Source organism: Cebus imitator, unplaced genomic scaffold, assembly GCF_001604975.1.
Source record: "Cebus imitator isolate Cc_AM_T3 unplaced genomic scaffold, Cebus_imitator-1.0 Scaffold594, whole genome shotgun sequence".
In the NCBI taxonomy this organism is placed as follows: domain Eukaryota; kingdom Metazoa; phylum Chordata; class Mammalia; order Primates; family Cebidae; genus Cebus; species Cebus imitator.
In genome coordinates, this window is record NW_016107909.1 from 726,726 (window position 1) to 741,810 (window position 15,085).

General features: G+C 34.8%; 1 protein-coding gene across 1 annotated transcript in view; it reads left to right on the plus strand.

The window, feature by feature from the left end:
• The first annotated feature begins 1,160 nt into the window (after positions 1–1,160).
• TMPRSS11D (transmembrane serine protease 11D) overlaps positions 1,161–15,085 on the plus strand; it is a 58,214-nt gene continuing 44,289 nt past the window's right edge. Inside the window, exons 1-2 of the mRNA XM_017516576.2 lie at positions 1,161–1,241; positions 3,075–3,170. Coding sequence (XP_017372065.1) covers positions 3,163–3,170 — 8 coding nt within the window. The 5' untranslated portion in view covers positions 1,161–1,241; positions 3,075–3,162. The remainder of the gene's footprint in view (positions 1,242–3,074; positions 3,171–15,085) is intronic.

The window sequence follows — 15,085 nt, forward strand, 5'->3', positions numbered from 1 at the left end:
ATTCTATGAGAATGGTATTTTAACTCAATTTTTACATGTAAAAAAACTCTGAGGCTCACAGAGATAAGTAACTTTTCCGGACCTTGCTAAGTAGTAAAGAGAAGAGTCAATATTTTATTTAAAGTGTATTCTAGCTCCAAATAGAACACTGCTTTCACTACATCATCCCTTCTGAATGGACAAATGCCTTTGAAACATGGTAGAATCTATTTGTACTTTTGCCTCCAACTTCCTGCAAGTCATAAGCCACAAAATTACATTTAGCCACACTTGCAAAATCCAATTATTACCCAGTTTTAAAGTTTACATTTATAATAAATATAAATACTTGTATTTAAATAACATTTATAGCTTTCACATGGTGAGCACATCCATTACCTTTCTTTTTCTATTTTTATAATAACTCTGTGAGGAGGGTCATGACAGACATATTGCCTAACACAGTCATATGACCGTGCTTTCCTGGACTTGATGACTAAACAAACTCCAAATTCAAAAAACACTACTGGCCCACACCTTCTTAGGTCATCTGCTTTTTGGTGGTTGTTTTTTTTCTGCTAATGTTGTTATGACTGTTCCATTGAATGATTCATACTTCCTTCTAAACCAACTGTGTTAATACACATTTGCAGAGAAATATATCCAGAGTTTAAGATTTCATGAGTCTCTTAGCCACACTCTCTCCCCCTCAGCAGGAAAAAGAACCAATCTTAATAGTTCTTACATTGCATACAGAAATATAAATGATCTCTGCTATGTCCCTGCAGACTCTTCCTGTCATTCCGTCTCAGTCTTGCTGCCTTTGTGGTTTTGCAGTCTTGCTGCCTCTGGTTTTGTGACTGTTCAACCAGAAGAATAAAATCAGCCTGTAACAGGAAGACAGAGGACTCATATTTTTTGCATAATGTGATTCTATGTTTCTCATTCATACAAATTCTTAAAAAGAGAATAGGTCAAGGCTTATCCTGCCACTCCCTGAGGATGTAAAGATGAAGAGTCAACATCTTTAAACTGGTCCCTGTTATGAACAATTCCTTTGCCTCACAAACCATAATTTCCTGCCCCACCTCCCTTTCTGTGTTGAGCTCATCTTGAGCATGCAGGAAGTCACTTTCAGACTGAATTCAATTTTCCCCATGCCTTTCCCCCAACTTAACCGCAAGTTCTGTTGTGAATAGTAATAGGGCACTGGGACCTGTGCTAATACATTAATTGCTGGACATCTACACAACATATGTTGAGTAAGTACCTACGTGGTAAAAAGGGCTTTGCTGCTGGGTATTCCAGGAAATAAAAAGACATACCAGAAAGAGCATGCATAATTAGAGAAAAGTTTCATAAACAAAAAAACAGAAAATAACCGTTTAAAAACTGGTTAGAATTATTAAAACAAAATTTTATAAGCCTTTAAAATATTTAAATTATTTGGCTCAATAAGCCTCTTCAGTTTAGTCTGAAGAAAATGTCAACTGTAGTATGACAAGGAAAGACTATATTTGTGAAGGTGGTCATTGAAGGAATCATCTACAATTAAAAAAAAAATCTAAATACTTCACATTAGATGATAACTTTGGTATTTTATGATGTTCATTCAATGTAATATGATCTACCTTTTAAAATGCAGCCATTAAAACTGCTAATAATTGATGAATTTTGGTACCATATTTGTGAGTTTTAAATTATATAAAAAATACAAAGTTATAAATATATAGCTACTAAAAATAAAAATTAGTAATAGTGATATATTTGTGAAATAACATTAAGTATAATAAGCATAACACAAAGTTACATACCATGATATAACTAACTATATTTAAAGGTACTTGAAGTTAACATGTAAAAATTAAAATTGGTTTGTTAAGGTAACTTTATTTTTTTTAACTTTTAAATATTATTATATATATAATATATATAGCTAAAAAAAAAAAAAAAACCCAATGGCAGAATGTCAGGCATGAGATACAGTATGTAAAAATATATTTTGGAAGGGTAGAGAATAACCACTTATTCTTGTCTCTGTTGTCTGGTTTGCACATTATATGAAAAATGTACAAGTAATTGAACATATCTGAAATTGCAGTACTGGAGTAAATTTATTAACCATTAGTTGTCAGTGCTTTACAAGATAAAGTCACAGAATTTTAGAATTGAAAGAGTCCTCTAAGACCTCCTGATTCAGTTTCCCATTTTCTTAGTAGGTACATGTGACTCATGAAGAAATAAGTAAATTTTTTCTCTTAAGCTACACAATTAGTTGGTGAAAAAGCTAAGACTACCATTCAAATTTTAACACCCAATATCATTATATTACAAGTTCCAATTCTTTAGCATTCATTATTTCTCACAAAATAATCCCAGCATAACCTTCCAAATTTATATCCTGCTTCTTTGCAACGTTAGACAGGAATGTCCCCTTTCCCCTCCACGGTATTCTTGCCTGCTTTCTTGAGCTCTCCATCCTTACCCTAACCGCCCACGCACTCACACTGCTGTCTTCTGTCTGCTCCTCTTCTAGCAGTAGTGTGTTAGCATACCTTTTTCAAATGATCATGTTTGGAAAAAGACAAAGTGGATTTTAGTTCCAACTATTCTGTTTGCTTGTCTTACTTTGTGCACCTACTCAATTACTGCTCCACATCTCCGTTTCATATATTATGAAAAAAGCAGTATTTAATCATAGGGATGAGGTAATTCAGAAGTAGTGCCCATTAATGTATGGAAAGTATATTCTGATAGTTCTTGCCTGGATGTGGTAAGGAATGAGATGTATGACAATATGATAACATGAGCAAAAAATGTCAAATCCTCTTGAACTAAAAGTCACTTTACAATTGTGACAAAAGTAGTAGTCTGTGACAAAAGTAGTCACAGACTTTCACAAAATATCTGTCAACTGTAATTGTGTTTAATCTCAATTTACCAGAATAAATACATTTCTTACTAATTTGTGAAATTCTGTCTGTTTCTAATTATGTTCCACAAGTCATACTATTGGTTTAAGTTGATTCTCTCAAACTTGTTTAACAAGTTAGATTCTAATTACATGAGATTTCCTCCTTTGTCCTCAACTATAGATCACACGTAATACATGACAGTCATTTGAGTGGGAATCTCAAAGCAGTTGAGTAGGCAGAAAAAAGAACCTCTTCACTAAGGATTAAAATGTATAGGTAAGTCCTTTGTAGCTTTAAATGTTTTACGATATCTTACAGTATGTGAAAAATGTAAAGAAGCTTAGGAAATTTTGACTATGTCTAGCAAACCTCTAGTTACTTCTCTGAAAACTTCGTTGAAACTCTTAGATATTGTTTAGATAATATGCTTGATATTATTTCCATAAGGTACATAGTTGCTTAACTGAATTTTTAATAAAACTAATAACCCCAAAAATACTGCTTAGCATTATAACAACCTATCTTTAAACAAGGAAGTGGTTCTGTTTCTCATGTGTAACATTTCAAAAAGTGGTATGTGGATTTTAAAAGTATAACTAGGAAATAATTCTTCTGTTGTTTAGAACTTTTTGAGGGTTCTGTATTTTGACTTCCATTAGAGTTTTATTGCTAGCTATTAAATAAATATGCCATGAATCCTAAAGTACACTTTTTAGAAAGTAAGCATGGTATTTTTCTACTTTTTATATAGTTGTGGAATTATTTTCAAGAAAGTTCTTGCTAGTGTTTAAAAAAAATAATGTCTCTCTGGTTTTCTTTTTAGTTAATGAATAATTGTCTTCATATAATTTCACATAAAAAAGCAAAAAGTTGTGGGCTAATCAACTCACATGTTAAAAATCTCAAAACAATGAAAAAATTATATAACTTCATGTGTTTATGTGTGCCCTTGAGTGTATATGTTATGCATATTATTTTTCCATGAAAATGGAAAAACATGATACTGATTAGTTATATTGAAAAGATCAACAAAAGCATGAACAATGTGTTGGCTATGATAAGAGCAGTTGTATTTATTTTAAATCTCTTGAACATTGGAAAATTCAATCAAAAGTCAAACCCTTTTAAATAATAAAAATAAATAGACAATTATGTGCACTTGAATATGAGTAAAAAGTGGATAGTTGTCTAAGCTTCCAATGACAGAAGAAATAAAATTATTTTATATTCATATAATAGATATAAGAAATTTATTTAAGTAGGTTAAAAACCTATGACCTAATTTACATACTGAGTTTGTTCTCATTTTTTGTAAAAAAAATATCACAAAATTGTATTTACTCATCAACTACTACTTTGTAAAGCTACATGGTAGAAAGTCTAATACAGAACATAGAACATAATCAGGTTTATTGTATTAAAGCAGTGAATTTATGCATTATATTTTTTATTATTCTTAAACTATAATAGTCTAATATTGTTTGAGTAATATAGTGCAATTTAAAATGTATTTTGCTAAACATTTTAATTTTAAAGAAATTGCTGTGATTTTAAAATGTTGCCCTTATAAGCAGCCAAATGTATATCAAAACATCATTCAATGGAAAATAATAAAAGAAGACATGTAAATAATATAAATATTGAAAGAGTTGTACAATTTTGGAACGCTATGGATTAATCAAATTTCTAAGTTGATCCATCATTGTACAGGAAGTTTGACAATCAGAGCCAACCTTGCCAATTACAAAGAACTCTTCTGTGGAATTTTGGTTTCTAAGGATCACACTTTTTGGAGTATTTTGTTTCTTAAGCAGTCTATATCTACTACTAATGTATAGTAGCTGGGTGTCCACATCCTGTAACGGAAGGAAAATGAAATTGTACAATATATATTTTTAGGTAATTCTAGGGAATTTTGACATAATTTTAGATAAATCTTCAGGTAAATTCTGAAATAATTTGGTTGAAAATGGGCTGTCGCGGATGATTGGATTGCTTTTTTTATAAAATTTAAATTCCCAGCTCTCTTCCAAGCTGCTGCAAGGTGAAATGCTCCTTTCTTTACCTACCTTGTTGTACCCTTCCCTGAAGAAGGAAATTCTACCATAGGGCGCAAGAACACGAACAGCTGTGTTAACTCATTTCAGATCCTTGGTCATTCTCAGGTTCACCAAGGGAATATCTATGACAACCAGATTACATAAAAAGTATGAGATGAGGCTTGGAAAACAGGTTAAAGATTTATAAACTGGAATTCACAATGTGGTTTATGGAAAGATTTAAGGTAAATAAGCATATCTCAGCTCAGGGACAGACAAGTCTTAGCAGGACTCTTCCTACAAAACAAATCTTATTTCCATTTTCTTCCCTTTTGTCTGTGTTCAAGACATGATTAGCTGACTGCAGAGACATGCCAAAGACAATCAGATGTCCTGCTTCCCAACAGCAAAAGAACATGAGTCAAAATTCGGGGGAGAAAAGCCATTGCTATCAAAAATGCATTCCAAATTATGCCTGTTGTTTCAATCCTGGTTTTTGAACTGCTATGACAACTTAGAAAAATATGCTTAAAATTGTAAATCACTAGGCAAAAGATATATTTCTTCATAGAAATTAGGCAGGTGGACACCAGTTTGTCTTTACAGTCATGAAACACAAAATACTGCATTTAAAGTACAAGTTTTTGCCTACGGAATCTTGGGCCACATGTTAAAACAGCTGCTGAATTGTCCAAAATGTTTTTCTAATGACAGTGTGGGATCAATCCACATACAGGCAGATCAGCTGTAGTCAGTCATCTGGGATTATATATTTTCTAGAAAATTATCCCATGCCACTTCCAATTTGTCCTCCAGAAGGCACTCCCAATCTATTTTCTCAGAAATTCATAACTTACCTAATTCTTATGCTACTGCAACTCCCAAATAGCTATGGCATCCCTAAAATAATTCATGAGAAAGGAAGACAATATGTACTGTTATAAGAGAACCTGAAGTTATCCAATCCCATTTCTTAAAAGGTATTGTTTCAACTTGAAGGATCCCATTCCTTTGAGTAAAGAAGACTTGGTATGATTTCACAGTTTTGGGGAGTATTCTTTGTCCAGCTTTAGTATATGCTCATGACATGTAAAATAAAAGCATCATCCCAAGTCTAAAGTCATTAATTGGATAACTGCCTATGATAGTTGTAAATAAAAGGGACTTTAGAAAAGTTTATGCTGATGAGTCATTCAGCAGAAACACAAAGCAGATTCTATGAAATATTTACAGTATCTGTTTGCCAGAGGTTTGAACAAGTGTATCAATGATTAATAAAATAATATATGCACTCAGTGTTCAAGGTAGTGGGGCAAAAAAATCATTGATGGGCATGGTGGTACATGCCTGTATTCCCTGAAGGCTGAGATAGGAGGATCACTTGAGTCCAGAAGTTCAGTGTTGCAGTGAGCTATGATTGTGCCACTGCACTCCATCTGGGTGACAGAACAAAAACCTGTCTCAAAAAAAGATTAGAAATTATAAATAAATGAATAAAAGCCACTGAGTCTATTTTTTCTAAACCAGTCAAGCTTTTATTCTGATAAGCTTACTTTTTAGCCAAGATATCCACATGAGTTTAATAGTATAAGAATAAATTAAGATGTAGCGTTTCCTTCTCTGCTGAATATTTCTGTCAGCATAAAGGCATGCCACACTATCTCCCATTAAAAAAGAAATCCCTCCCTTGACGCATATCCCCTGTCCAGCTATTGCCTCATTTCTCATCTCTTGCTCTTAAAAACAAAACTATTTTAAAGATCTGTCTAGACTTATTACTTCTATTTTTATTTTCTTCCTCCATTAACTTTGTTTTGCTTTTTTATTATTAAGCATATCATATAAAGCCTAATTTTAAAAAATGAACCTTATAGCATCCCCAGTACCTTAGAAGACCCTATGGGCACCTCTGTCCACTAACTGACCTTTCCCCACTTTTCACAGTGTAACTGTTATATGGCATTGTATCTTCATTTCCTTCATTTTCTTCATGGTTTTACCATCATGGATATATTCCCCCAAAAAAATACAGTTTAATTTTACCTGCCTTTGAAATTTGTATAAATGAGATCAATATTATATATGTTACAGACAATAAAGTAAGCATAGCTTATTCATGTTCACAGCTATATAATATTTCAAAGTAAGACTGTCCCATAACTTATATATCCACTTTTCTAGTATATTACTATTACAGATGATATAGCACTGAATATTCTTTCACAGGTCCAATGGTACAAATATGCAAGAGTTTCTCTTGGGTATGCTCCTAGAAATAGATTTTCTGAGTCACACAGTGTATGCATTTTTATCTTTAATCTATTCTCTCTTTTCCCAATGCAAATAGTTTCTGCTCGTCACAGCTTTGAAATAGCTCTTGTCTTGCTCCACATCGCAAAATCCAGGGGTCAGATCTCAGTGTGTTTACATAATTACTCCATCAAAGACCATTCTTTTCTTGAAACATGATCTTCACAAAGCTTCCCAAACACGATTCTTTCCTGTTTTTTTTGCCTACTCCATGGGTCAAACTTTCTGAGTTTCTGTAACTAGATTCTACTCATTTCTCTGTCCCCCAGATTTTGAGTGCTTTTCTTCTGTAGCCCCACTTACATTCTGTGTGACTCCATCAGGCTAATGGTTTTCAATATTACATAAGCTAATGATTCCCTAGGACAGATAATGATCCCTGAAGTCCACTATCATTCACTGGAAAACACAAAATGCTCTTACTTCAAAGCAACTTTTAATATCATATGGTAAAATAAACCATTTTGAATCCTACATACCCTAGTGTTTTATTTATACTTATACATCTTTTATGATATATGTAATTATGCCTTATATTATGCTTTATTCATTCATTCATCTATTGAGTGTCTAATCTGAGTGAAGAGCTGTTATGTGCTAGTTATACAGAACAGGAATAAAAAAAGCCCAGACTTTGTTCTCATGGTACTCACTGGGAAGACAGACACCAAAAAACATTAAACAAGCAAATATCTATCTAATTAAAGTTGCGGTGGTGCTATGAAGAAAAGTTTAAGAACTTTGGGTAATTAAGATAAATGGAAACTGTCACTGAAAACATTTATTCTGTTGAAATTTCAGCAGAGCAAACCGAAGTCTTTACTTAAAACCACAAACTTTCCTACCCAAAAGGCAACTGTCCTAGAGATTAACATAAGACTATGTAATTTCATTATGATTTGTTTAACATGATGATACTGAAATAAGTATTACAATAGCGAAAACTAAACCAGTCTAGAAGCTCATGGAAGACCTCTCTGAAGAAGCATTGTTTAAGCAGAAACTTAAAGGGAGGCAAGAAGCAGATCATGCTTGTTCTTGAAGAGCATATTAAAGATTTGGGATTATATCCTCAGAGAAACACAAAATTGTTAAAGATGAAACAGGGCCGAGATGTTATTACATTAGAATTTTTAGGCTGGGTGTAGTGGCTCACACCTATAAGCCCAGCACTTTGGGAGGCCGAGGTGGGAGAATCACAAGGTCAAGTGATCAAGACCACCCTGGTCAACATGGTGAAATCCCGTCTCTAATAAGAATACAAAAATTAGCTGGGCATGATGGCACACACCTGTAATCCCAGCTACTTGGGAGGCTGAGGCAGGGGAATGCCTTGAACCTGGGAGTAGGAGGTTGCAGTGAGCCGAGATCACACTACTGCACTCCAGGTTGGTAACAGAGCAAGACTCCATTTAAAAAAAATAAAAAAATGGCCTGGCGCGGTGGCTCAAGCCTGTAATCCCAGCACTTTGGGAGGCCGAGGCGGGTGGATCACGAGGTCGAGAGATCGAGACCATCCTGGTCAACACGGTGAAACCCCGTCTCTACTAAAACTACAAAAAATTAGCTGGGCATGGTGGCGCGTGCCTGTAATCCCAGCTACTCAGGAGGCTGGGGCAGGAGAATTGCCTGAACCCGGGAGGCGGAGGTTGCGGTGAGCCGAGATCGCGCCATTGCACTCCAGCCTGGGTAACAAGAGTGAAACTCCGTCTCAAAAAAAAAAATAAAAAAAATAAAAAAATAAAAATGAAAATAAAAAAATAAAAGAATATTTAAAAGATGATTCTAGCTTCATACAGAGAACAATCTCTGTGGAGACAAGAGTTATCTATTGATGATGGGAGACTAGTTGGAAGCTAGTTCAGTATTACAGAAAATGGATAAACGTGGCTGGGATAAAGTGGTGGGAGTGGCAGTACAACGTGAGACATGTTTAAGAAGCCGAGAGAACCAGATTTGACATTCAATTGGATGTGAGGGATGAGAGAGGTATCAAGTATGATTTTCAGGTTTTTCACATGAGTAACTTGGTGAATTTTGGTGTCATTTACTGAGAAAGAAAATGTCAGAAAAAGGCCTATTTGATGAGGCAAAGGAAGGTTGTGAGAATTAGAAAGAAGATGATCAATTCAGCTTTGGAAATGCTGAATTCTAAGCACTGAATAGAGATATGTGAAAGATGCAGCTGGATATTATAGTCTGGAAGTCATATACACATCAGGGTTTCTCAGGTGTAGTTTTTTGGTTTATCTCTGTCTGAATCCCCCAGACTGCTTGTTTAAAATGCAGAACTCTGAGATGCAAAACCAGACCTACTGAAATAGTATGGGTGGGTATTGGATTCAGTACAGGAATTTGCACTTTTCCAAGTCTTCAAGTAATTATTTTCTTTTTACCTTTTTTCTCTTCTTTTCTTTTTCTTTTATTTTTTATTTTTATTTTTTTTTAGATGGAGTCTCGCTGTGTTGCCCAGGCTGGAGTGCAGGTGTATGATCTTGACTCACTGCAACCTCCTACTCCCAGGTTCAAGGCATTCCCCTGCCTCAGCCTCCCAAGTAGCTGGGACTACAGTCATGCCTGGCTAATTTTTGTATGTTTAGTAGTAATTTTGTATTTTAGTTGGCCAGGCTTTAGTAATTTTGTATGTCAGTTGGCCAGGCTGGACTCAAACCCCTTACCTCAGGTGATTTACCCACGGCCTCCCAAAGTGCTGGGATTACAGGCATGAGCCACCACACCTGGCTGTCTTCAAGTAATTCTTGTGCACACAAACATTTGAGAACTGTTGGCTCAGATGGTAATTGAAACGGACTGAATGAGATCAACTAGAGAGAAAGGGAACACCCAGGACAGAGCATAGAGCAACACCAGACACTTAAGGTTGAATAGAGGAGAAGCAATTAGCCAAAGATATTTAAAGGGGAGATGGGACAAGAAAGAAAAAAGAGTATGGAATCATGGAAATCAAGAGAAAAAGAGTGTTTCAACAAAAAGAGACATTCAAGGGTGGGAAAGGCTGCTAAGGGGACTATGTAATATCCTTCTTCAGTAAGACATGAGTACTTCAAGGCAAGGACAATTCTTTGGCCATCTTTTAAAAAGTGTCCTAAGTGCCTAGCAGAATATTAGAATAAGTACTCAATAGCTATTAGTTTTTCCAACACTTATTCAATAAGCACTGTATCTATAGAGTGCCTATCATGTCTTGGGTTGCAAAAAACAATAAAGCTTCAGAAAAAAAGCACAGACAAAAAAGTCAAGAGGTGTAAATGCTGGCCCCTCTGTGGTGCCACTTAATCAAACTGAAGATCAGTTTATCTATCTGCATAATTGGAAAGTTGAAGTGAATATTTTGGAAACTCTCTTCCATTGCTAGCATTCTATGATTCCACAGAATGTTATCAATCTTATAAAATGTTATTATAAAAATATGTTGTATACCTTGAATATATAAAATTATATTTTTCAATTAAGTATCTTAAAATAAAAATAAAGTATATATATTCTATTGCATGTTTTAAAAAATTATATTATTTTTAGCCATCGTTAGGTTCTACATATAGAAAGACTACCAAATTTACAATTTATTGAACATACACCAGAATCTAAGGACTTTATAAACAGCATCTTATGTAACCTTCACAACCCTCTGAGGCACTTAATTATCTCCATTTTATGAATGAGGAACCTAAGACTCAGAGAGGTTTTGTTACTTCCCAGTGATCACATGGGTCTGATTATAAAACTCATGGTTATCACTATTGTAATATATTACCTTTCTGCATTGCCCATGTAGTAATTAAAAACACAGGCCTCTGGACAGGACTAGTATTTCATAGTAGTCTTTATATAAAAAGAGAAGAAAGAGAGCAAGCAAGTACATTTGTTCAATAGGCAGAAAGACAAGTTTGTTCAGGACACAGAAAGATATTCCTTTCTTATGTGGCTTTTCGTGCCAGTATTGGATTCTATGGCAAGATTCACAAAGTAGACAGAGCCTGCTTTCTATCATCTAACCTATCCTTTTACTGTACAGATACACTTAATAAACAGATCATTGAATACTTTGGTAGATACAGCAGAAAACAAACCACAGTTGGTGCCCGCTTTCATTTTATTTCATTTACCAAGCACTGACAGAAGGCCAAATGCCAGACATTGAGTTGTGTTAACAAATTTTTAATTCATTATACTCATAACAACAAGGAGGTAGGTATTATTGTCACTTCCGTTTTGCAGACAGGGAAACTGAGGAGTTAGATGGCTTCCTAGGTTCACACAGCAAATAGATGGCAGAAGTGAGATTTGAACCCAATTAGTCCAGTCTCAGGGTCTGTGCTCTCCACTACTATCTTGTGCTGTCTCTCTCATGCAGCAGTTTATTTGTTGAGACAGGCTGTGGATGAGGAGACAGGTAATAAATATATAAGCAGACAGATCATCTGAGGTGAATAAAGTGTTTGCAAAGATTGAGAGTATTTAGGACTGGTGGGAGGAGCTATCCATGGGCTAGTCATGGAAGAAAGAAGGAGCCTTCTTATTAAGAAGGGAGGAGGAAGAGAACAGTGTGAAGGTGATGAGGAAACTTGCTGATTCTTCATTCAATGACAAGGAAGAAAACTAAAATCCAAAGAAGGGATTTGCCTCCTGTCGAGCAGCGTTTTCTGATTACAACAGCTTTTCCCTCTCACCCCTCCCTATACCATGCATACTGCCTCCCTGGATAAGAGAATATATGTACAGCATTTTTCATGAGCTCCAAGGAATACACTACACAGCGTCAAAAGTACTCATTTCATAGACCTTGGAACTTTGTTCATTTCATTATAACACAAAATCATCCTGGGAAAATAAAACTGAGAAGCTCACTTCTTTCCTCTGCTTCTGAAGACAATCTAGGCATGAAGCCAGTAGGATTAAATTCAGAAGGGATTGAATACAAGATGTTGTTTTTAAAGATATATTGATGCAACTAAATATTACTCAAGCACATTTCAAAGAACTAATCTTGGGTTTGGTCCATGATTCACTAAAAGCCACCTTTTTTCTCTGAGAACAATTATGATTTAGTAGATATAGTTAAATAGAATGAACCATGTTGAATACAAATGAGGCTCTGATTCCAGTATCCACTCCTGTCTACTAAGTGACCCTCAACCAGTTGCTGTGAGGAAATAATTTCAGTAAATTTCTGGATTCTCTATTCTATTATGTCATCTGACTTATTTCACCCAATGTGTGCTGAAATTTATTTAACCTGTGCATTTAATGAAATATTTCTTTCTTATTTATTCTACTCCATTATTCATGGTGCCTCCCTTCTCATCTCCTCACTCCCATCCTCCAAATGTTTAACGTTGTAACCAATGTTATGGTTTAGGTCTAGCTATAAAAAATCAAGTCAAACATTGGAGGATGCACACATTTGAAGCAAAAAACACTGCCATGCACTCCTTTAGCGTATGATGTGCCAAATTTCTCACCTCTTTGGGACACGTTTTGTAGAGATAATGATGAGTGGAGAATATCTTGACACTTTCTATTGAGCAATACAAATCAGATCACACTGAGTTGTATACAGGAGCTTCTAAATCCTTCATTCATTTATATCCTACAGAAAGTTAACATGGATCATGTGTTACCTGACAGGGAAACATTCTGAGAAATGCATTGTTAGGTGATTTTGTCCTTGTGCGGACATTACAGAGTATGCTTACATATACCTAGATAATATAACCTACTACACACCTAGGCTAGGTAGGTGTGTAGTAGGTTATATCACCTACACACCTATTACTCCTTGGCTACAGACCTGTAGAGCATGTTATTATACTGAATACTGTAGGTAATTGTAACACAGTAGTAAATATTTGTGTATCTACATATATCTAAACATAAAAAGGTACAGTAAAAATGTATATAACAATCATATGGGATCATGTCATACATGTGATCTGTGATTGACAAAGATATTGTTATATGTTTCATGACTTTAGTTATATGATAGAGTCAGTATATTTTGATGAAGTAATAAGTTAAAGCTTTGAACATTTCATACTAATCCTATAGCAAAGAGGATTGTGTATGTAGTTGGATTTTAGGAAACAGAAGAATGTATTATGCCTTCAGTACAATCATTCCACTTTGTCTCTGATCTTTTCAAATCTAATTGTATCTTAGACCCTGCTACACAAAACATAGTCCTTGAACCAACAGAATCGACATCACCTGGGAGATGGTCGGAAATGCAGACTCAGGTCTAACCCAGATTCACTAATTTAAAATTTGCATTTTAATAGGCAATTCACATAGCCACTAAAAATTAAGAAGCACTGGACTAAAAAACTGCTATATACAGTTACAAGCTTAGTCTCCCAGATTCCCAAAATAGAGGAGAGGTGTACAGCAAGATATTTCCTTGTGTGTTGAAATATGAATAAACATGTTCTCTAACCTAAGTGTGCAATAGATTTCCCCATTCCTCTCCTGCAGAAACACTGAATGCCTTGGCAAGTTAGAACTCACAGAGCAGCATATTCCTAAGTTCTGGGAACACTGTGCTCCTCAAAATGCTAGGCATTTCAGAAATAAGTGTTTCTGTGCTTCAGTCAGTTTGGGAAACAGTGCTATTTCATCAGTTCAGGCTACAAAAGGAAAAGAAGAAATAGAATCGTGAATGTGCAAAGAGCAATTGGCTTTTTGTCATTTGGCATCTTGAGGATAAACATGAATTTTTCTCTAGGCTTTTTCAGTCCTTTTTCTACTCTGACACATGACAGTTGATGGAAATGTGTGACACATCTCCATGGTCCAACCAGGTTTAAAGCAATTTCCAATGCACTATTTGTAATTCTACCCAGAAAATAAGAAGATGAAAGTGAGTGGGAGGAACATTATCCTAGAATTAAGTACTTGAAATTGTATAAGAAGTAAATCATTTCAAAACTCTGATGTGTTTTAACCATTATGTGTGACAAATTGCTTGACATCAATAGTAACACACTCCTGTATTCCAGTATCTCACTAACAACTGCCAACTAGGAAATAGCACTGAAACCTGAACTGAATGGGCTATTGAGTCTTTTTCTGTTCTGGAAGTTTAAGTCCACCATCATTGTGAATTACTCACAGGAAACTTGATAATTTTGTTATTCCAGAAAGTTAACAATCATTAAAAGGTAAATTTAATTTTAACCACTTTATTGAAATAAAATTACAAACCAGAAAGTTCACCTGTTTAAGGTGCACAATTCAAAGATGGCTACTATACGTATAGAGATGTGCAACCATAACCAAAATTTAATTTCAAAATATTTTAATCATCCCAAAAAATATTCAGGGGCACATGATATTCAAGTACTCATTTCCCAAAGAGCATTTTTACAATAAAATTTCACATATTTAAACTATCATGAGTATTTCTTTATAATTTGCAGTAGCTGGCAAAATTATGTCATGCCAATAAAGGTTAGAAAACATCTTTAGTTAAAAATAAAGGGGGAAGAAAGGAAAGAAAATGAAAAGAATGAATGAAGGAAGGAAAAAAACCTATCCATTTGGAAACTAAATCCAGATAGGAAAAATATTATTTTTGGCCATTTTGGGGGGAAATAGGCAAGGAAACAAGCAAGTCTTTAAGTAAATTTTTCTTGTTTTGAAACTAGTATGGGCTTCATGGCTCTGTCAATGACTACACTTTCTGGAACACAGAAAAAATATTAACATTAAACAGCAGTGCCCTCTACAGTACATATTGGGCTATCCCTAACTAACATTAATCAGTAAGGAGACAGCTAACTTGTCAGGGCTGTCTGATATGGTTCTTGGTAACAGGTTGCCAAC